General features: G+C 46.1%; 1 protein-coding gene across 3 annotated transcripts in view; it reads right to left on the bottom strand.

Annotated features, from left to right (window-relative positions):
* The window catches only part of mylka (myosin, light chain kinase a), a 56483-nt gene that overhangs the window by 6965 nt on the left and 24881 nt on the right, over positions 1-24637 (bottom strand). For all 3 annotated transcript variants that reach the window (XM_041951447.1, XM_041951446.1, XM_041951445.1), the window contains 19 exons: positions 24081-24212; positions 21935-22132; positions 21056-21263; positions 20898-20942; positions 19794-19886; positions 17382-18271; positions 13877-13993; positions 11334-11393; positions 6736-6783; positions 6515-6642; positions 5178-5334; positions 4068-4258; positions 3832-3940; positions 3542-3577; positions 3290-3380; positions 2770-2973; positions 1317-1534; positions 983-1106; positions 148-300 (listed from right to left, as the gene is read on the bottom strand). In XM_041951447.1, the coding sequence (XP_041807381.1) occupies positions 148-300; positions 983-1106; positions 1317-1534; positions 2770-2973; positions 3290-3380; positions 3542-3577; positions 3832-3940; positions 4068-4258; positions 5178-5334; positions 6515-6642; positions 6736-6783; positions 11334-11393; positions 13877-13993; positions 17382-18271; positions 19794-19886; positions 20898-20942; positions 21056-21263; positions 21935-22132; positions 24081-24212 (3202 nt within the window). The remainder of the gene's footprint in view (positions 1-147; positions 301-982; positions 1107-1316; positions 1535-2769; positions 2974-3289; positions 3381-3541; positions 3578-3831; positions 3941-4067; positions 4259-5177; positions 5335-6514; positions 6643-6735; positions 6784-11333; positions 11394-13876; positions 13994-17381; positions 18272-19793; positions 19887-20897; positions 20943-21055; positions 21264-21934; positions 22133-24080; positions 24213-24637) is intronic.

Consider the following 24637-nt stretch of genomic DNA (forward strand, 5'->3'; position numbering starts at 1 on the left):
GATGGTTTGTAAGTGTAACACTGTTCTTGCTACGTTCTAGCTAGGAAACGTGTAATGCTAGCCTGCGAAAATATTAGCCCCTTAAGCTAGCTGGCGTGCTAAATGCAGTTGGCATGCTAGCGGGCTCTCAGACTGGTATTTTCTTACTTCATGTCTTTCTTCAGCAGGTTGGTGATGAAGTCCTTGGCGGTGTCAGATATTTCATCAAAGGCCTCGTCCTCAAAGTCCCAGGTGGCCGAGGTGACGTTGGACAGCGTCTCATTGTCGTTGTCGCCCATGAAAGGAGACAGACCGCTCAGCCTGAGAGGACAACCAATGAAGCCAAACTAAGATGGGCGAAGCTAAAAGAAGCTAACATAATGTGATATTAAGATATTTGACAAATTTAGCTAAGCTAAGGCTAAATGAAAAAAGCAGCAAGAAAGAAATAAAGCAAATTAAAGCCAAGCTGTAAGTAAATAATCTATAGAAATTAGATATATTTAGAATTTATTTTTAATTATTTACAATATAAATTAGACTCATAGCATAGCAAGATTAACTAAAAAAAGTTAAACTACACTGAAACAAGGAACAAAACAAAAGTCAGTGAAGCTTAACAAATGTAACGCAAACTAAACAAACTGAAACTACTCTGAGCAAACTAAACAAACTGAAGCAAAAGGAAGCTAAGCTAACTGAAGAGAGGGCTAAAAGAAGCTCAACTGAAGAGAGGTGAAAAACACAGTGAAGCTACGCTAACCGAAGAGAGGGCTAAAAGAAGCTCAACTAAATAGAGGTGAAAACACAGTGAAGCTAAGCTAACTGAAGAGAGGGCTAAAAGAAGCTCAACTAAAGAGAGGTGAAAAACTAAATGAATCTATGCGATGCTAATCTGAACAGAATTTAAAAACTGAAGGTATGCTTAGCGATGCTAAAAGAGAAAAAGAAAAGAGAGAAAGAAGCTGAATAAAACAATCCAGGCTGTCGTCTTCAGACTCACAGTATGTAGCAGATGACTCCTATACTCCACATGTCGGTGGGATAACTGATGGCTTCATAGTTGATCACCTCTGGAGCCACAAACTCTGGAGTCCCAAACAAAACCTTCAGAGTTCCTGCGTTTTCTGCCGGAGAGAAAACAGGTGAATTGATTGATCAATTGATTGGACAACAAGGGATAACTATTGGTGTCACCATTTAAGGGCACCTCAGGCGCAGCTCTACACTTTTTTCTGACTTCACTGCACTGAGGCGCAGCAGTGCTCCGCTAAATGCTAATGCTATCATGTTAGCTTGCTAAAATGCTAACAAGCCACACCTCCTGCAGCGGTTACCTAGTCGTCTGGCGAGGCCGAAGTCGATGAGTTTGATCTTGCTGCCGGTCTTGTTGACACACATGATGTTCTCGGGTTTCAGGTCCAGGTGGACGATGCCCTGTTTGTGGATGAAGTTGACGCCGTCGATGATCTGCAGCATGTATTTGATCACTTCCCTTTCTGTCAGCTCAAAGTCTTCGTCGATGATCCGCTCAAAGAGCTCGCCGCCTGAGATCCTGCAGAGCCAAAACATCTGGTTGCTACGACAACTCGTAGTATTGCAGAAAAATTATTTCCAGCTCCAAACCCGAGTCATTCTGAACGGCTCGTACAACACGCCAACGCTGCTTAACCTGAGGGGTCGGGACCAAACGGGGGTCGCAGAAACCACGTTTAAATTAACTGATGTGAAACCACACTGAAATACAGTCTGAGGTTTTCTTCTGTGAGGAAGTGCATGGAATACTTGCATAATGGCACCACCTACAGGCAAACTTGAGTAGACCTTTTTACCCCCTTGACTGCTCATTAAGCCCCACCCCCTTTGTTACTGTTGCTAACCTGTAACTCCCAACATTTACATAAACAGTTCCCAGTGAAAACAACAGCAGATTTATCATCGGAGGAAGAAACAACAGCTGATTTCAGCAGCTTCTTGTTTTCAGAGATGTGGACAGTTTGAATCAGCTGTAGCTCATTAACATGTGACTCTGATGGATTTCTCATCTTTTATACCAATAATATTTTAGATTATTCTTTATTTTACAGACTTTCTGTCTCTCGGGTTCTGAATCAGTCATTAGTTGAACAGAAACAGACCTTTGTCACAGCAGGTACAGTACAGGTAGTGACATTTAAAGGGATGAGGGCCGGGATAAGAGCTAAGCTAAACCTGCTAGCCGGTCACAGGGAACGGACGGACGAACTGGGACAACATCACAACAATCATGACACCACAATGTCACACGATGTCTGTGTGTGTGTGTGTGTGTGTACTGAGGGTTAACAAATGAAGCACAACCTGTTAATCAGCGAGCCTTAGAGGTGCTTTCTGTCTTTATGCTAAGCTAAGCTAACCAGCTGCTGGCTGAAGTTTTACATTGACCGCAGAGAAATGAGACTGGAGTCAATCTGAACATCGAACTCTCAGAGAGGAAGAGAAGACGAGGATCTAGTAAATGCTAACAGTTAGCGACCGAGCTAGCTCCGAGCATTTATGACTAAACTGCTAAGTGCAGAGTAAACAGAAAGAAGCTCAAGCGTGCTAGCATGTTCCCGCCGGCTAACAGCTGTTATCATGTTCAGCTCAATAGTTCAGTAACTGGCCCTGTGAGAGGTCACCAACATTTACGCTGCTGCGTCGTTAGCATCAGTTCAGTGAAACTGGTTATTTTATTCACTTGAAACCTGAAAGAAGTGAAAAGAAAAAGAGAATAAGTTGTTGAGCTGTGTCAGAGTAAAGGCTACGTACATCTCCAGGACCATGACAATGTCAGACTTGCCCTCGAAGGCGTCCACGCACTGGACCAGTTTGGGGTGATGGAGGCTGTTCATGATGCCGATCTCCTGCCGAACGTTCTCCTTCTCCTTCGCCGAGTACGCCTTGATGAACTTCCCCGCCCAAACCTTCTTCGTCGCCTTTTCCACCAGTTTAAAGACCTGGCCGAACTTCCCCCTGTATCGGAAACACGACGTGCTGTTTAGTCAATTAGGAACTTCAAAATACCTTCAAGCATAGAACAAGAAGTTTGAATCAGTGTGGGAACCGAGTCCAAAAACCAACCATCCACAACCGTTCTGAGTACAATCATACAGGCTTGAGTCTCTTCTCTTTTCTTTTTCTAATGTTAAAGAATTATCCAAATCATATGCAAACAGCGTCAATGTTGCGCTGAAGAGGTGCACTGTGGGTGTACAGAGGCAGAGGTGCATTGTGGGTGTAGAGAGGCAGAGGTGCATTGTGGGGGAGTTGTGAGTGGGTGGAGCCTTACGTTCCCAGCCTCTCCTCCACGTCATACAGCTCCTTCACCTTCACATCTGCTCTGATGGTCACATCTCTGTATTCAGGTTCTTTTTCTGAATCTGACACAGAACACAGAGGTCAGAGGTCACTGGTTCAGAGCAAGTATCCTCTCATATGATGACGTGTCGTCTTGTGTCATGTTCTGTCATTATCAGCTGATGCAGTAAACAGAAGACCAGCTCAGGTCAGTGAATGTAAACAGGAAGTCTGAGCTTTGTACCTTCATCCTCCTCCTCTGCCTCGGCCTCCTGGTTCTCTGTCAGATCAACCAAACAGCAGCAGGGTTAGTTCAGTTAGTCGGTTTAGCTCCGTCACATTACTCCAGCTCTGCTGTTAACTCCATTGTAACGTTTAGTTCAGTTTAGTTGACATAGTTCTGGTTTAGTTCTGAATGGACCCTCCACACAAAAGAAAACCTGGACCACTGAAACTGAGCTGGATCAGAACTCTGCCTCATGTCCAACCCGGGATGAAGGAGGTTAAGTAAGACAGAAGTTTTATTGTGCTCACCATCCACCAGTCCAACAGTAACGGGTTCAGATTCAGCACTCGGCTCTCCGACCCCATAAATGTTTTCTGCCCGGACACGAAACTTGTACTGACGGTCTGGAAGAAGGTTCTAGAGAAGGACAAAAGCTTTACATTTAAACCTTCATTTCTTAGTTTGAAGACATCTTGCTTACTTCGGACAAAAGATTTCGGAGACGTTTCCATCTGTAGTTTCTGGGCTGCTTAATAACTATCACCTGTACGTTGTAGGAGGTGCTGTTGCAGGACACCAGGTGTTTCCACTGCTGGTCCACAGAGTCCCAGAGCTCCAGGTTGTAGGACTGCACAGCGCTGCCTCCATCGTACGTCGGACCGTACCATGACAGAGTCAGACTGGCCCGGCGGATGTCTGAGGCTGCAGGGACCTTCGCTGGAGGGTCGGGTTTATCTGAGGAAGGGAGGGACTTCATGCTATTCAGGTACACAAAGGACATTTCTGACCCCTAGAGGCTACAGCGGTCATTACAACCACAATCTGACCAGGGTTCTGCGGGGTTCCTCCTCATGTGATGTTTGCAGGAGTTAAAATTCAACACTAAGAGCAGATAAAAACCACATATTTACATCAAATCTTTACACATTTAACCTTTAAACGCAGAAAGACCTGAACCATTATACATCTGAAACTCTTTGTCTTCTCACGTTTGTTTGTAAAAAGCTTAGAGTCTTTAGAGAGCTGAGCTATCTAAAGCATGTTCACATTACTGTGGAAACACTGATCCTCTACATGAACCTCCTCCACGTTAGCGCCTGTGCAGCACAGAATAACGCCTTTGTGAGCTCAGCCAATGGCTGTGAGGCTGTAGCTAAATGCTAACATCAGCATGCTAACACGAGAGACTGATCATGATCATGTGACCAGAAATATCAGCTGGTCAAAAGGTCACCTGAGGTCACACGGACAGAGACAGACTGTGTGTGTGTGTGTGTGTGTCTCAAAACAATCTACCTGTAGCACACATCAGGTAAAGAGGTAACCATGGTAACAACAAATGAACTCTGCTCAGGTTCGGACAGAAAAATGCTGCCCGAGCTGCGTTATGGTGCGTGTGTTTATACTTGTTTATAACACACACACGCACACACACACGGCGTTGCCATAAAAGGCAGGAGGCTGCAGCTGTGGGTCTGAGCTCAGTCCGCCGACACATCATCAGCGTCTGGCTGTTATTATCCTGTTACACCTGTCATATACAGACTGAGGACACACATAAACATCTTTATTCTTCTTCCTCTGTCTGCGCGCGCCGTGTCGTTTGGCTCGTGGACGATCACGTGCGAGGCCGGGCGTTCCCGATGTTTCTTACCGACGATGGTGAGGTTGAGCGCGGCCTGACGGAGGCCAAAGCTGTTCCTCAGCTCGATGGTGTAGCAGCCGCAGTGTTCCTGCTGCCCGCTGGAGATGGTGAGTTTACTGCTGCTGTCAGAGCTTTCTATGGAAATATCAGCTGAGCCCTCCTGGATCTGACCACGCACACACACACACAGTCACACACACACACACACACACACACACACAAACACACACACACACACACACAATGCATAAGACACAATATAAGACTGCTTCGGTTCAAACAGAAAGAGCTCCACAGCTTTTAACATCACATTATTAAAATCACAAAGTCTTTAACAAGCAGACCTGATCAGACCTCAGAGACCTGATCAGACCCCAGAGACCTGATCAGACCTCAGAGACCTGATCAGACCCCAGAGACCTGATCAGACCTCAGAGACCTGATCAGACCCCAGAGACCTGATCAGACCTCAGAGACCTGATCAGACCACAGAGACCATGATTTAAAGATGGATTCAACCAGACTGACAGTCTGCAGTTAGCTGGCAGCTCTGTGAGGCTGTACTGAGAAACAGCTAAATGCTAACATTAGCATGCTTATATGCCTACAGTGATAATGCTAACATGCTAATGTTTAGCAGATAGATTGCTAATTAGCATTGAACATAAAGTCCAGCTGAGTCTGAATGTCAACAGTTCTGCAGGTTTTTACTCATCAACTGTACTGTTGGACACATTAACATGTTGACCTGATGGTGGCGCCACATGAACAGTCAGAGGATCAATAAAATTATTGGAGTTCATCCTGAGGGGAACATGAACATCTGAACCACATTTATCACAATGATCCAACAGCTGCTGATATGTTTCAGACAGAGAGACATAGACACAGACAGACAGATGGACAGAGAGACAGACAGACAGACAGAGTCACATAGAGACACAGAGTCAGACAGAGACAGAGACAGGCAGAGACAGGCAGACAGGCATGTTGCCAGCTGAAAGCAGTGACGGGTTATTTGTTGGAGTTATACCTCCTCATGTGATCTAAGAATTTACCTCCACGTGTTTTTTTTTCCCAGTTTACTGAATAAATTCACATGATGACTCAACAGATCAGCTGATGCTGAGCAGCTCAGTGAGCCTCATGAATCTCCCAGCATGCACTGCAGCTCCAGTGAGTCATAACCACACACCACCAATCACTTCTTCACTTCAGCTCAAAAAGTACAAACTGACATTTCAGCCAATCACAGCATGAAACACCTGCTGATGAATAACCACTGACCACGGCCTCAGCGTGTGTGTGTGTGTGTGTGTGTGTGTGTGTGTGTGTGTGTGTCTCACTGGTTTCCTGAACTTCAGCCAGGTGCAGTTGATGGGCGGGGCTCCAGAGAACTTGCAGAGGATCTCCACCTTCTCCCCCGCCAGGATCTTCATGTCCTCTGGGAACTGCAGGATCTGAGGAGGCAGAGCTGCACACGCATGCATCAATAATCAATAATCAATGATCGATAATCACCAGTCGATGTAAACTTGCACTGTGTGCACGAACAAGTGTGTGTCACCTTGTTTGGGTGGAGTCTTAGCGGTCGGCTTCTTTATTCTGGCTTCACCTGAAACACAAACACAGCAGAAACCTGTGACGTCACGGTGACAGGGGTTACCAGGGTAACCAGTGTTTTTGCAATGGATCATATCTGTCAAATGAGTCAGATTTGAGTCCAGTGAGGACACAAAGTCTCGAGAGATCAATCCTGTCAGTGTCTGATTCAGAAACCCAGCGGACACTTTTCCTTCAAACTCTGCTGAAGAAGACCTCGAGCTGCAGAACAGCGCCACCTTCAGGTGAGATGGTTAATATTCATGTTGAGCTGCATTCATGAGAGAAACAACAACAGTGAAGCACTGATTCAAACCATGTTAGAAGCTGTTTAAGTTTGACGGGTTTTAAAAGAATAGACACACACACACACGCAAACACACACGCACACACACACAAACACACACACACACACACACACATATGTTTTGCTTCTTCATGGCTCAGAGGAAGAATGTGACTGTCTCTGACAGCCATATATGGTCATTCTAAAAATAGTTCCTGGAGGTTTGTGTTTGTTCTGATCTGCAGAAGAAGAACAGGAGAACAGATAGAACAGATAGAACAGGAGAACAGTGGAACAGGAGAACAGGAGAATCTACAGATGTTGTTAAATGTGCTTTACTTACTTCACTGCTGTTCTTCAGTACTTTGACGCACACAGACTTAGATAGAACGTGCTGAACTGTGAAGTAATGTTGATATTCATGTATTTATTTGAGACATCCAGAGTTTGAGTTGGCACAGACTGATTATTGATTACTGGTTAGTGAGTATTGATTACTGGTTAGTGATTAGTGATTACTGAGTGACAGGAAGAGAAATAAATCAGAGGAAACAATCAGCAGATTGATCCAGAATGAAAAGAATCATTAGTTGCAGTCTACAGTTGTTACAGTGACCGAACTAGTTGGCTAACCACTGTAGCTGGTGAGCTAGCCGTTAGCATGCTAGAAGCCAGGAAATGGCAGCTGCTAGCTTACTGAAGAGGAAGCTCTGTGAAGTAGCTAGTTTACTAAACAAAGAGCTCTACACGTTCAGATTGATAACACTCTCCTGTCAGTATGGAAAAGATAAAGCCACAGCCAGCAGCTGTTAGCTTAGCTTAGCACGAAGACTGGACAAAAATAAATACATTCTAATAAACTCTGACAGGCGGCCATTGTTCAAGGAATAGTTCAACATTTTGAAAATACTTTTATGTCTTAATACAGAGCTGGAGTCAGGAGGTGGTTAGTTTATCTTAGCATAATGACTGGAAACGGGGGGAAACTGCTAGCCTAGCTCGATCCAAAGGTAATTACTGGCTCTTCTACAGCTCACTGATGAACATGTTCTAGCTTGTTGGTTTGATCGGCACAGAAACCACAGTGTAAAAACTAAATGGTTGTGTGTCGGACTATTTGTTGGCTGGAAACAGTGATTTCCTGCTCTTTGCTGGTTGCTTGGCAACCTCACAGTGACCTTGTCCTTCAAGCCAAAGCATGATCTGGTTACATCAGTGGTTGCTATGAGCCACGAGTGTTGTAAACAATACGATACAGACACAACAACAGACAGTCACACTGAACTCTGACCTTTAACGTGTTACTGGATCTGGTCACTGATTGGTGCAGACACTGATTACATCAGAGGTGAATGCAGACATAAACACAACCTGACATTTTGTGTCCCTGACAACAGACACTATAACCTGTCTGTATATTCATAATGCATATTTATATGTCAGGTCTGCTCCTCACATCCAGAGCCATGTGTGTGTTCACCCCCCCGACAGGCTGCTGCTGTAATGAATGGTGATGGTCTGTCACACTTTAACTCTGTCACACACACACTTCATCTTCATCATGATCATCAGCGTCACCTCCTCTCTTCAGTGAAGCTGCAGCTGAAGCTACTTATTCTGTCACTGTTCATGACCTTTGACCTCAACAGAAATCCAGATATGAAAAAGGTTGATGGGGAAAGTTTCTCACTCTTGTATCTCTGGATCAAATGTGTTTATTTTTCTCAAGTGTTAAGGGTCAGACTGAGCTGTTTGAGTTTTATTGACTTTGTCTCTGACCTCCAGACCCAATCACACACATATAAAATATAAAATATAACCAGGCTCATCCTTTAAAAGGTGAAAGTTTTTGAAAATGCTGCACTAATAAGAATCAGAGGCTCTTATTGTGACGGTCAGCCTCTGACTTCCTGGTGTTTTTGATTGGATTAATCCTGAGATGACTCATTCTGTGTTGGCTGTTGAAGTCTCAACCTGTTGCCTCGTCGGGGGGGTGTTAAAGGAAACGATCTGGCCTTTCTGGATTGCGCGGTGCAACATCATCACCTTCACAGGCAGATCAATGTTTGCTCTTTCACCACCAACAAACAGAACAACATCAGCTCACCTTACACCGCAGGAGTATATACCAGCAAATACCACATCCCTGAGCACTTCAGGCCCAGTGACACCCCGAGGCAGAACATGCACAGACTACACAGCACATGGCAGAACACAGGAGAGCCAACACCCCAGGTCAAGACTCAGCAGTCCACCTACATCTGAAGGACTCTCACTCGAGGACAATAATGTCATATTTTGGCCAGAGAGGACAGATGGTGAGAGAGGAGTGAAAGAAGCCCCCATGTCAAACTGGAAAGACCATCTCTGAACCGGGGGGTGGACTACGGCACCGCAATGCTGTCCTCAGACCCCTTCCCAGGCAGCTCAACAGCCATTCACACCAGAACTCATGTGACCCTGATCACTGTTGTGATCACACCAGGACCCTCCCATTGACCATTAACACTGTGGCTCATGTGACCCCCAGGACTCACATGAGAGCTGGGTGGGTCTTTGACGCTACCTGAGACTCCCACCGGTCAGTTAGAAGTGAAGGAGCCTCTTGACATGTTTTAATGTCATGTGACCGAGTTATCAGTGGATATATTATCAGATATCTGCCTCAAAGAGCTGGTCCTGCTGTCACCAACCAGAACTCCAGAACAAGAACCACCTGCAGCCAAACAGAAGACCAGTTTTAGATCAGTCCAGAGCTGAACTCATCATTCAAACCTTTCTGTCTGCAGTCAAACTGCATGAGAAAGAGGTTATTTATTTCTAACAGTTTGCAGGGTTTTCCTGCTGCACGACGAAGAGGAGCTGCAGGACGAAGAGGAGCTGCTCCACCGAACAGTTTCAGAGGTTTAAGCTGTGGTGTGAAGTACAACAAAGTCTGAGAGAGGAGGGAGAGTCAGGGAAACCAGGCCTTAAATGGAAGTGTGGGAGAGGAATCACGAAGAGCTCTGAAGCGTTTTATAGCCCCATCACCCCCCTGCAGTCATTCCTCTGCGCTGTCAGCTCAGATCTGCTGGTTCCAGTCTGCAGAGGACTCTCTGTGTCTGCTGCAGGATGGAACAGGATGTGGCTTCAAACCTTCTGTTCTGTGACTTAGCTGTGAACTCTTCAGTATATTTCTGTCTGTCTTTCACGTGTTTCTCATTTGAAGCTGCAGGTTGTTGTTCAAAGATCAGAAGAGTGAAGGATGAATGAAAAGATGTTTTGTTTCTTTGAATCTCGACCATTCACTGTCTTTCCATGTCCACCCTCCATCCCACATCCCCAGAACACCCTGCTCTCTACACGTCCAACAGACTCCTTCCAGATCTGTGTGTCCAAACCAAACACTGTGAAACAGGACAAGTCGTCCGTTCATCCAGACCTGGACTCACAACCAGGACACCAGAGTGCATGTAAGACCACAATCCACGGCCCCACACACACACACACACACACACACACACACAGAACAGTCGTCTCCTGTCAAACACACGCTGTCGTCTTTCCAACATGCTAAATATTCTCACTGTAATGACCAATCACTGTTAGCAGTATTTGTCTGTCCAGCAGAGGGCGCTCTTAAAATTCACCATCAGATTGACCCATCGCAGGCCTGACGACCGGTCAGTAAACTCAGCTCGATAAAAATGGAGGACGGTAGAGAGCAGAGCCGAGCTGATGAGATGATCAGGACAGCAGAAGTGTTTTCAGTTTAAATGACCGTGGACTAGGTGTTAGCTACTTAACTAAGCACCAGATTCTCACAATAAACCTGCAGCTACGACCCTCGACACCCAGAGGACGCAGTAACAAATGACGCAGAGCACAGCCGAGCGCGACACAGTGCAGTACAACCGCAGATTTATGATATATTTAATTACATCATCTCAGCCCTGAACAGTGTCTGCAGGCAGCCTGTAAGCAGCCTGAGAGGCTGCGAGCTGAACAGTGTCTGTTGCTTTCTGAAACAGACATGCCGGGGCTGATGGGAAACGTAGTCTTAACGTGGAGAGGAGAGTAGAGCTTTCTACTGTTATCGAGGTGGGAGAAATAATGTGACAGTGATGATTTCAATGGTACACAGAGATGCTTTAAAATAGAAACCAGCAACCCAGTGTGTGTGTGTGTGTGTGTGTGTGTGTGTGTGTGTGTGTGTGTGTGTGGGAACCAGTGATCTCAGCCTGCAGCTCCATATTGGGACAAAAGGAAAGAGGCTGCTGCATATTTTGGAAACTCACTCTCTGAGGTCGGAGTCGCCTTCTTGGACTTCTTGTCAGCCGGAGAGTTTTCTGCTGGGTCTGTAGGACAGACAGACAGACAGAGAGACAGACAGAGAGACAGACAGGACAGACAGAGAGACAGACAGAGAGACAGACAGGACAGACAGAGAGACAGACAAAGACAGAGAGACAGACAGAGACAGTTTAAAATAAATTTACATGGCCTGCTTCACTTTGTTGATCATGAATGGGCATCATGAACTATGAATAAAACCAGAGTGTGTACACAGTGTTCTTGGTGTGCACGTTCCGGTGCAGATGTTTGTCTGATACTTGATGTTAACTGTATTTCCTCCAATGTCCAAATGTAATAAATAGAAATGGAGATAATAATCTAATCTAATGTGAATCATTTTTCTTGGTTTTAGTTCGAGAACAAATTGAAGCGTTAAGTTTGGATCAACAGTTGCTGTAAACAGGAGACTTCTCACAGAATGATCGTCTCTCTCTGATTGGACTGTTTGAAATAAAGCTGAGGAAATAAAAGCTGCACAAATAATGATGACACACAGATACACAACTAAAATCTTGTAGCAGGAAAACAGAAAAAGTTGTATAGTTGACCTGAAGGAAGATCAATGGCTCAATATTACATTAAATTTACTAAATGGAAAACCAGACCAGAATTAAAGACAATATTTTTTATTCTGAAACACTGTTTAACACTCGATTATTCGTTATTTACCACACAAATATCTTCTAGTAGATATATAAAAAGAAAATTTCAAATAGCGAAGACACAATAAACTGAATATGAAAGAGGAAAAATGAAGAGAAAACATAACAAAACCTTTTTTTAGATTTCTATTGATGTAACAGCTCACAATTAGTATATTATAGCATTAAATAAAATACATGATGTTAATATAGCATAATGTTCATAAGATGTTAATGTATTGTAGAATATTAGTAATTTCATTCTAATTTCATGGTAAGAGTAATTCCAGCTGGAAAATAGAGCAGTTAAAGAAATACACAACCAACATCTATAGTGTTTGTAGATGAGCTTTTCAGCTATTATATCTTTGTTTCCCATCGAGTCGTCCACTGCAGCTTAAAAAACATTTTGAAATTAGGCTGCAGTAAAATAACAACTATGAAACCCAGCAAAACTGCAGAAAAAAACTGCAGGAACCAGCAGAAACCCTGCCAAAACCCAGTAAAAACCCTGCCAAAACCCAGTAAAAACCCTGCCAAAACCCAGTAAAAACACTGCCAAAACCCAGTAAAAACACTGCCAAAACCCAGTAAAAACCCTGCCAAAACCCAGCAAAAAACCTGCAGAAACCCAGTAAAAACCCTGCAGAAACCCTGTAAAAACCCTGCAGAAACCCAGTAAAAACCCTGCAGAAACCAGCAAAAACCCTGCAGAAACCCTGTAAAAACCCTGCAGAAACCCAGTAAAAACCCTGCAGAAACCAGCAAAAACCCTGCAGAAACCCTGTAAAAACCCTGCAGAAACCCTGTAAAAACCCTGCAGAAACCCTGTAAAAACCCTGCAGAAACCCTGTGGAAACCCTACAGAAACCCTGCAGAAATCAGCAAAAACCCTGCAGAAACCCTGTAAAAACCCTGCAGAAACCCTGTAAAAACCCTGCAGAAACCCTGTAAAAACCCTGCAGAAACCCTGTGGAAACCCTACAGAAACCCTGCAGAAATCAGCAAAAAACCTGCAGAAACCAGCAGCAACCCAGCAAAACCCCCAGGAAACAAGCAGAAACCCTGCAGAAACCTGCAGAATGAATGCAAAATCGCTTCTATAAAAATGTGAAAATATTGGTTCTGCATGTTGATGGTAACTTCATACATGACATGACCCTACAGGTCAGGATCATGTTCCGTATAGAACCTGTAAGCAGAACTCTGTCCAGTAAAACACGTTTGATTGATGGTTTACATGGTTTTCATAAACCGTGTAGTTTGAATGATGACTCTCAGTCTGCTGCTCCAGCACCTTGATAAATAAAGTTTTATCTTATCTTATCTTATCTTATCTTGTTGGATCTGAATGAAAAGTCAGACCATGAACTGTTTGATTCAGGCCTGGATGGAGCTTCATGCTTGTTGAAAGGAAACTAATTCTGGGATGTTTGATAAATACGGACTGTTTGTGTTGATTTATTCCAATTACAGGAAACTCCAAGCAGACGGGGGGGGTCAGGCTCTAATCTGATGGATACTTAGTGTGTTTACATGTCCATTCACAGCAAGAACATTTGACGAGCCACATGTCTTCACAGAGTTTTCTGAGATTCTCCCATGATGACGAAGGAGGAATCCAGATATACAGGTGAGTTTACCGACCGACCGACCGACCGACCGACCGACCAGCCGACCGACCGACCGACCAGCCGACCGACCGACCGCTTTGTCCTTCGTCTGAATTTAACAAACATTTGACACAAAGGGACAAACTGAGCTGAAGATGAAATCAATTCATAAATGTGCTGTTGAAGGTTTGACAGCAACATTTCAACATTTCTGGATGAAAAAGTTCTTACCGTCGACTAGAACCATACAGGAACATTCAGCCTTCCCCGCCGGGTTCTCCGCTCGGCATTTATACTGTCCCTCGTCCTCCGGCAGAGCTTTGTCTATGGTCAGAGAGCACAGGCCGCCTGCAACACAACACAACGACAGGCCGTGAGACAGGACAGCGTGAGACAGGACAGCGTGAGACAGGACAACAGGCCGTGAGACAGGACAAGAGGAGACAACACACTGTGAGACAGGACAGCGTGAGACAAGACAAGACAAGAAAATGTGAGACAACACAAGACAACACACCATAAGACAACACAACACGCTGTGAGACACCATCAGCAGGGCTGAAGTAAAAGTACTGTCACCACACTGTGAAAACTACAAGTGAAGGTCCTGCATTCAAAATCTAATTAAAGTAAAAGTACGTATTATCAGCAGAACGTAGTTAAAGTACTCAGAGTGTTGGTGTATCAGTAAATGTTCCTGTCAGTGTTTCTCATCATCTCTGATGTTTGTGGATTAATATTCCTGCTGCATTAATGTGGATGTTTGAACTACTTTATATCCTGTCGGCTGGTTTAATCTGCAGCGATGCTTCATATTCTAGAAGAAGTGATGCTGAGCTCGCAGGTGTGTTTGTAAAACTGGACACCTGCAGGACACTGTGTGTGTGTGTGTGTGTGTGTGTGTGTGTTAATGTGATGCTCATGGTGAGGATGAAGTACTGCTCACCACGTAGGACCCCATGATTGTAATCGAGTAAATCGAGTAGAGGGCTGCGGGACCTGCAGTACCTGCCCAAACCTCCAGAGGAAAGTTAAATAACAACGAAGACAGCTCGTGTTCAGGACTGTGTGACTCAGCTGTCTGAGGACGTCTCTGACCTCTGACCTTTAACATGAGCCTCACAAAGCAGGGTAAAGACACACACACGCACGCACACACACACACACACACACACACACAGTGATGTCATGTGATCTAAAGACCTGCTGCTAAATCTGTACATACATGTGTGTTGTATTTCTGAGCCAATGAGGACACTGCCTGAGGATTCCCTGTGTGTGTGTGTGTGTGTAATCCCCCTCCTGTTTGTTCAGTCTGCAGGACAGCCCCTGATCCAGCACTCTGTGTGTGTGTGTGTGTGTGTTTACCCTGCTTTGTGAGGACATTTTGCTCTGTTAAAGAAAGAAAACGTCTCCTCTGTGACATCCAGACTGAGAGTCTCAGTGTGAGGACGGCGTCCACGAGGTGGACAACACATAAACAACCAGATAACAAACCCACTTTAACTGTTTCAGCTAAACCAAATCAGGTGGAAGTGAACTCCCACAAAATGTCTTTTATACGTATGTGTGTGTGTGTGTGTGTGTGTGTGTGTGAGCTGTAAATCTGTGCATAAACACACCTAGAGTCCATCAGGTCAAACAGTTTGTGTACCAACTCGTTACAGATGGTCTGGTGAAACTGCCACTAACAGACCTTTTTATCGCTGAAGCTAATGCTGCTCAGCTAGCGTAGCATCGTGTAAGCCTCTGGTGTGTCCTGAACATGTTTCATGTGCAGATGATAAACTCGACTCCACGAGGTCTTCACTCGGACTCTCCTCCATGAAACTACAATCTGTTTGAACAATGTAGTACTCAGTCATATCTGCACTCCTTTGAACAGCATGAATGACTCAGATCACCGCTCTCCTCTCTGAATGATCTCCACTTTGTTTCTGACACCCAGCCTGTCTGTCAGCTCTAAATACTACATTACCCATGAGCCTTAGCTGCAGGTGCAATGAATGATGGACGAAGACAGCCAGAGGTGTGAAACCAGCAGTGAAGTGATCAAACTGATCCAGAATCAGAACAACAAACCAGTGTTTCACATGCTGAGGTGTGTGAAGCTCTGTGATTGGCTGTGTGACTTCAGTTTTTAAGGCCTCTGTGGTTTTGACTTATTATTAAAGAAACATATTTTCAGACACAGTTGTTGAGAAATACTCTGTAACAAGTTTAAATGGGATCTGATGCGGTCTCAGAAAAACCCAGAGTGGTCACGGACTCTTTGTGATAGCTCGGCTACGTAGCTGCCACGGCTAAAGCTAGCCAAACAACCGGGTCATGCATGTGCGATCGAAGGCAAGCTAATGAATACACACACTGACCCCCAACTGGACGGGAGGGTCTACTGCAGGTGGTCTACATGTGGTTATTGATGGTGCTGAATTACTAACGTTACCGTAGATCACTTTCAGTGTCCCTGTCTGTCAGAATTTCCCATAATGCACCGGATAGTGTCGTTCATTGGAGCCTCTTTGCCCGGTCAACAGTCAGTCTTTCAAACTCACCTCCAGTTTGTAACACAGACTGTTTGTTAGACAGCTGTAGTCTGATGACATCACTGTGACATCACAGTGAATTCACTGTGACATCACCATGACATCACTGTGACATCACTGTGAATTCACTGTGACATCACCGTGACATCACGTGACATCACGTGACATCACGTGACATCACTGTGAATTCACTGTGACATCACCATGACATCACTGTGACATCACTGTGACATCACCGTGAATTCACTGTGACATCACCGTGACATCACCGTGACATCACGTGACATCACGTGACATCACCGTGACATCACGTGACATCACTGTGAATTCACTGCGACATCACTGTGACATCACGTGACATCACTGTGACATCACGTGACATCACGTGACATCACTGTGACATCACTGTGACATCAAGGTCTTCAAATGTTCAACCAACAGTTCAGAACGTACCTTTACTGATCACGTGTAGTGAGTTATAATTAATGGTTAATGGTCACGATACCACAGAGACACACAGCTGGAACGTTTTAAGTCTTCTGATGACTGTTAACGAATACTGAGCGTTAATTAAAATGTCTAATGAGTCTAATGAAGCATTATTTCACGTCTGTTTATGATATGATGTTAGTGACTAATACAGAGGGTTAACGAGTGTTTCTGAACTGCTGGTTGGACACAAAACACAGCTGAAGACATCATCTTGGACATCTTTCACTACTTTCTAATATTTTAAAGAGCTTAATTAATTACTAAATAAATGAAGAAAAAATCCTCAACAATGAAAGTGATGTTTGGCTGAATAAGCTGGTGGAGTGTCCTGTTAACTGACACAACGACGAAGAAGAGACAGAACCGTGAGGACGGACTGATGAATCAGTGCTGGTCCTCACAAGTCTAATGAGACCAGCGTGTGTCTGTGTAAGCGATCTGGTCCCGTATGAAATGCCAACAATAGTCTGTGGGCGCTGTCACACATCACATCCTGCCTCTCGCTCTTTCTATTGTTTCAGATTTGCTTTCTATTAATAGAGTCTGAATCCTCTGAGCTCCGTCGACAGTTGGTTCGACACCAAACGTCTCGGCTCCGTCTGCTGTCTCCATCTTTCCTGCACTGACACCGCTCCGTCCAAACTTCAAACTCCCACAACTTTATTTGTTCTACCGTTTCTCTGTGTGTGACCTCTGACCTTCGTTGGCGAGGATGATGAACTTGGACGGCTTGATGACCTTCCCGTCCAGCACCCAGGTGACGGTGACAGCGGCGGGGTCGGAGGCAGCGAGGCGACACTGCAGCCGGAGCCGCTGCCCGTCCAGCACCGTCACATCGTTCAGCTTCTCCACAAACTCCGGCGCCTTCCCTCCGCCGCTCTTCTTCTCAATAATCCCTCCGTCCACGCAGTTGTTCACCGCTGTCTTCTCGCTCTCCCCGTTCTTCTCCGGGCTCCCGGGCTTCTTCTTGTTGGCGAGGACGGAGCGGAAGTCGGCGGCGTTCTTTCCGGGCGCGTCGGCAGTTTTGTTGCCGGCGGCGCCCTTCTTCCCCAACACAGCTCGGAAGTCAACCTGCTGGGCCGAGTTCCCCTTGCGGTCCTCCTCCGTCTTGGTTTTGACGCCCTTGAGATTGGACTTAAAATCCATCTGGTGGTGGTGGCGGTGCTCGGTGGCGGCGGTGGCGAGGCCGGCCTCCCTCGGCTCCTCTTCCTGGTTGCTTTTAGTGTTGACTGCTCGGCGTCCCAAGAGGGAGCGGAAGTCGAGCTGCTGCGCCTCCCTCTGTCGCAGCTCCTCTTCGCTGCGCTCCCTGGTGTCCACGCAGCGTTTAAGGAGGCCTCGAGGAACAGCAGCTGCGGCGGCGGCGGCAGGAGAGTCCCGGTCGCCCTCCTCCTTCTCCTTCTCCTCCTTGTGCAGGTGCAGGAGCTGCTGGGTCTCCTTCTGCTCCTGGCTGGCCTCCTGCCACTGCCGACTGATACCAACACTGTTGCTACTTCTCTGCTCCGCGCCTCCTCCTCCTCCTCGTTTGGGAACTCCTCTCAGTGCTGCGGTGCCCCCGGCTGCTCCTCCTCCTCTTCCTCCTGGTGCAGGGCTGGACGAACGAGCACAGAGACAGATGGAGTGAAAGAGAGAGAGGGGGGGACAGAATAAACAGAGCCGGGTTAAAGCCCCCTTGAACCAGAGGCTCCGCCCTCCTACACATGGGGGGGGGGGGGGGGCAGAGAGAGAGAGAGGGAGGGAGAGAGAGAGAGAGAGAGAGAGAGAGAGAGAGAGGGGAGGAAGAGGACCTCGACTCAAAATGACCATGTTACATCACAAGTGACTCCACTGCCCTTATATGGACATACACCCAGAACAGCCTGAACACACACACACACACACACACACACAGACAGACACACACACACACAGACACACACACACACACACACACACACACAGACACACACACAGACACACACACACACACACACACACACAGACACACACACACACACACACACACACACACACAGACACACACACACAGACACACAGACACACACACACACACACACACACACACAGACACACACACACAGACACACACACACAGACACACAGACACACACACACACACACAGACACACACACACACACAGACACACAGACACACACACACACACACAGACACACACAGACACACAGACACACACACAGACACACACAGACACACAGACACACACACAGACACACACACACACACACAGATGTAAACAGGGTTCTCTCCTCTCTCTTTTACTTCACTTCTGTTTCTTCTGTTTTTTCTTTCACTGAGTTTGTCGCAGATTATTTTACAGTTGAAAACTTTGCTTTTCATCAAACTTCTGCAACAAAACTCTTCATCACTTTGTCACGTCCACCATCTTCCTCCAACACACACACACACACACACACACACACACACACACACACACACACATTCAGATGAGAGTGTAAACATGGCATCCAGCTGGGAGAGAGAGGAAATACTGGCTCTGATTGGTTTGGTTGATACGGAAGGATTAGAGAAGCTTTAGGGAATCACTGGATATAGGACAGACAGACAGAGAGACAGAGAGACAGGCAGAGAGACAGACAGACAGAGAGACAGGCAGAGAGACAGGCAGAGAGACAGACAGACAGAGAGACAGAGAGACAGGCAGAGAGACAGACAGAGAGACAGAGAGACAGAGAGACAGGCAGGCAGACAGACAGACAGACAGAGAGAGAGACAGGCAGAGAGACAGACAGACAGAGAGACAGGCAGACAGACAGACAGAGAGACAGGCAGGCAGACAGGCGGGCAGACAGGCGGGCAGACAGACAGACAGGCAGACAGACAGACAGGCAGACAGACAGGCAGAGAGACAGGCAGACAGACAGACAGACAGAGAGACAGGCAGACAGACAGACAGAGAGACAGGCAGACAGACAGACAGACAGACAGACAGACAGGCAGACAGACAGACAGACAGACAGACAGGCAGAGAGACAGGCAGATGAGTGGATGATGGATGAAAGTGGAAACAGGGGGATGGAAACTCTGGAAATGGACAGCATGAATAAGATCAAGATCAAGTTTGCCGTCTCACCTGTTGTCCTCTCCTGCTTGTCCTCTCCTGATGTCTGTCTCTCCATCAGTGACAGACAGACAGGCCACAGCACTGCACTCCCCCACATTGTTCCTGACCCACAGACAGAGACAGGTTCAGGTTTTGATGATCTACATGTACTCTGTACTTCACAGCAGTACTAGATACTACTCACAAATACTGCTGCAGTACAAGCTCAGATAAGACAGTGTTGAACCTCGCTCCAACACCTGAGCCCTTCAAACCCAACCATGACATTCTACATACATGTGTATATGTACTTATATCTGTACACATATATGTGTGTGTGTGTGTGTATGCATATATATTTATATATAGGACAATGTGAGTATACATATATACATATATGTATATACACACACACACACACACACATATATATATATCTATCTATATGCATCCGTAAAATATATGTGTGTGTGTGTGTGTATACACATATACATACTGTACTATACTGCTATGATTCTGGATGAATTATAGATTTATGCCTTCTGATAAATAATAATCAATTAATACTAAATGAATCTGAATGATGGAGGACTACAGCATGTAGAGAGGTGGATGGATGGGGTATGGATGGGGGAGGGGTGGAGTTTAATCCGGACTTCATCTGCATACTGTATATCACAGAGGATTATTTTATCTTGTAGCTCTCCACAAAACATCTGCTGCTTTTTATTTTTTCAGTTCATGCTGACGACAACTTACAGTAAATACAGAACTGCAGAACAGCTGCGTCAAACAGAACAGGAAGTGATCACCTGATCCTCTCTGACAGAAACTGACCTGGAATCAGCACAAAGTCAATATATTTACTGTCTGAGCTCATCAGCTTCAGTGGTTTCTGTAAATATCTGCTGATTCTGGATCTGATGCAGCAACACGTTTCAAACACGTTGAGACAGGAGCAGCTAAAGACTGGGAAAGATGTGGAACGCTCCAAAAACACCTGTTTGGATCATTCCACAGGTAAACAGGTTGATTGGTAACAGGTGATAGCATCATGATTGAAAGGCTCAGTGGTTCACAGCGAGGATGGAGCGAGGGTCAACATATAAATGAACATGTGTGTTGGTCTCTCACCTCAGGGTGATCAGGTAGTCTCCAGCGTGATGCTTTTTAACTCTCCTGGTGATGAAGAAGAGGAAGAAAAGAAGAGGAAGAGTTAGGATTTAGTTTTTGGGTCAGGATCTAAAGGTCTAGAAATGTCTGAACCCGTCTTCTGGTAATGTGAATCTGACCGGATCAGCAGTGAGACGACGTCCTCTTTCTGCAGCAGTTCGTAGTCTCCTCCAGAGGCCAGAGACCGGCTCAGGTCGGCCCTGGTCCAGATGTACTGGGGAAACGGGTCTCCGGCAACGGCACAGGACAGGAGAACGTGCTGACCCACAACACTGCTCACCGGTTTGGGTTTGGTGATGAACCAGGGCTGGACACCATCCTGGGGCTCTGCCACAAAACCACAACCAAAGGTACAACCAAAACTACAGGGACACCTGAGACCCAGCGTTGCCCTGACTTTATGTTTGTCTTCATAGTGAGCTAGCGTGCTAACAAGCTAAAGTAAGCTGGTGAACAGGGTGTTACACATCACATCAGCATATCATCATCATCACACAGCTGCTAACGTGTCTGGAGCCTCTTGGTCTGGTTTGACACTCAGCATTTGGACAGGAACCCCGCAGCTTATGTCACCAACACAACTTTCCAACTCGAGACCACGTCTGAGACACAAGTTCTGTGCTCTTTACTCTAAAGACGGATGTCTGCAGGAAGCTGAGAAGTCAAAAGGTGTCAGATGGAAAAAGACCGGCAGCCGATTCTGGTGCAGCATCGAGTCTATGAGTCAGTTTCGTGTGATGTGGACACCTGAAGCCTCCATGTCACAGTGAAGGAGGAGACAGCTTGTGTCCAACAGTTCGACTCTGACATGAAGCATGTTTGCATCTAACATTTAATACATATATTTTTATCTTTTTGTGGAGGGAATCTGTAATGGTACAGCCTGACCTATTAAATCACTGGTGTGAAAGTCATTAGTGGTTACTGGTTACTGTTCTCCAGGTGTGTGTGTGTGTGTGTGTGTGTGTGTGTGTGTGTGTGTGTGTGTGCGTGGTTACCCTCCACAGTGAGCTGGGACTGGGTGTGGTCCTCTCCGCACTGGTTCCATGCCTGGCAGCTGTAGGTTCCGGTGTCCTCTGGGAAAACCTCCTGGATCAGCAGAGTGCAGCGGTTCTTCTCCCTCAGAAGGTGGAAGTCCTCTGACTCCATCACCTCCTGCCCGTTGTGGAACCACACCACCTCTGGAGGGGGGTGACCTGAGACCACAACAACTCCATCAATACGTCACAATCAGAACTGATCAATAGGACAGGAGCTGCTAACAGGAGGTGCTATCAGGAGCAGCTAATAGGAGCTGCTAACAGGAGCTGCTAACAGGAGGTGCTATCAGGAGCAGCTAATAGGAGCTGCTAACAGGAGCTGCTAACAGGAGCAGCTAACAGGGGTAGCTAATAGGAGCTGCTAACAGGAGCAGCTAACAGGAGCAGCTAATAGGAGCAGCTAACAGGAGCAGCTAATAGGAGCTGCTAACAGGAGCTGCTAACAGGAGGTGCTATCAGGAGCAGCTAATAGGAGCTGCTAACAGGAGCTGCTAACAGGAGTAGCTAATAGGAGCTGCTAACAGGAGCTGCTAACAGGAGGTGCTATTAGGAGCAGCTAATAGGAGTTGGTAACAGGAGCTGCTAACAGGAGCAGCTAATAGGAGTTGGTAACAGGAGCTGCTAACAGGAGCAGCTAACAGGAGTAGCTAATAGGAGCTGCAAACAGGGGCTGCTAACAGGAGCAGCTAACAGGAGCAGCTAGCAGGAGCTGCTAACAGGAGGTGCTATCAGGAGCAGCTAATAGGAGGTGCTAACAGGAGCTGCTAACAGGAGTAGCTAATAGGAGCTGCAAACAGGGGCTGCTAATAGGAGCAGCTAACAGGAGCTGCTATCAAGAGCAGCTAATAGGAGCTGCTAACAGGAGCAGCTAACAGGAGCAGCCAACAGGAGCAGCTAACAGGAGCAGCTAATAGGAGCAGCTAATAGGAGCAGCTAACAGGAGCAGCTAACAGGAGCTGCTAACAGGAGCAGCTAAAAGCTAATTCAACAGACTGTTAAAACTTGACAGGCAGTACATGCAGGGGCAGCATCTACCAGTAGCTGTCGTCACGGCAGCACCTTTTACAGGCTGTTGCTCTACCGATGACTTGAATATGTGGTGCCGACATATTGGTTGGTATGTAGGCCTATTTGTTGGTGTTAGCATGTTGGTCCTAGCAAACAGTCACTGTGGCTGTAATTACTACTGGGAGGGGGTGAAAAAAGACACAAAAGACGAGCTCTGGACGGGATTGAAATCACTGACTAGAGCAGGTGACGTTAAAATCACCTCATCTACAGACAGAAATCCAGTCTGACAACCTACAACATGAAACCACTGAGCTGCTGCTGAGCCAAACCTGGACAACCAGCATCATCATCATCATCATCATCAGGAGCATCAGACACCTCGCAAAGAGAAGCTGTTCAGCCATCACAGAGGTGAGAGAGGTAGATGTGTTCGAAGGATGTGATAAAAATACTGGAGTGTCTGTCTTTGACAGGAAACAGGCTGCCCAGCCCTGACTGAGGGGGGCTGTTCCACTAAAAGTGTCACTGCTCCACTGAATGTGTAAGAAAGAACATCATCCACATAAATTCATATATGGCTACAAATCCTGGTTTCTCCAGGATCACAGTGAGATATCAGAGAGCAGCCGGGCTCTCAGGTAGCAGCAGACCTGACCGCCACACAGCTTATATGGAGAAAACCCTCTGTGGAAAATCATTATGTAACACAACACACTCACACACACGCACACACAGACACACACACACACTTTGCAGAGCTAATAATATAAAGCCTACAGCTATAGCTCATTTCTATAGCATTCGCTAATCAACTCATAACTCAAACCCAGAAACTACTGTCAGACCAGTGCAACAAGAACCAGAATATGACCCACACACACACACGCACACACACACACACACACACACACACAAACACTCACACACACACACACACACACACAGAGGAAATGAAGAGGCAGGACTTGTCCGGGGTAAATATGTCCTCATCTCATCTCTGCCATCTCCCTGGAGATCTGACAGGAAATACCACAGTTAGCACACACACACACACACACACACACACATGCACACACACACAACATGGCCCTACCGGTCAGCTCCACCGTCATGGTAACTCTGCTGCCATCCATCACCTTCAGGTCAGCAAGGTGGCAAATGAAGCGTGGAGCCTCAAACACTCCTCTGACCTCTGTGACCTTTGACTTGCAACCCTGCAGTCTGCCTGCAACACAACACACGAAGAAGAAAATCAGTAAATCAGAAAATCTGTTCAGTATGACATCACATGTCTTCTTGTTGTCATCTCAAAACTGTGTGTACAGCAAAAATTATGAGACATGTTAGTTTCTCCAACAGGTTAACATCAACGTTAGCCTCTCCAACAGGCTAACATCAATGTTAGCTTCTCCAACAGGTTAACATCAACGTTAGCCTCTCCAACAGGCTAACATCAATGTTAGTTTCTCCAACAGGCTAACATCAATGTTAGTTCTCCAACAGGCTAACATCAACGTTAGCCTCTCCAACAGGCTAACATCAACGTTAGCCTCTCCAACAGGTTAACATCAACGTTAGCCTCTCCAACAGGCTAACATCAATGTTAGTTCTCCAACAGGCTAATATCAACGTTAGTTCTCCAACAGGCTA

The sequence above is a fragment of the Chelmon rostratus genome, chromosome 13 (genome assembly GCF_017976325.1).
Source record: "Chelmon rostratus isolate fCheRos1 chromosome 13, fCheRos1.pri, whole genome shotgun sequence".
In the NCBI taxonomy this organism is placed as follows: domain Eukaryota; kingdom Metazoa; phylum Chordata; class Actinopteri; order Chaetodontiformes; family Chaetodontidae; genus Chelmon; species Chelmon rostratus.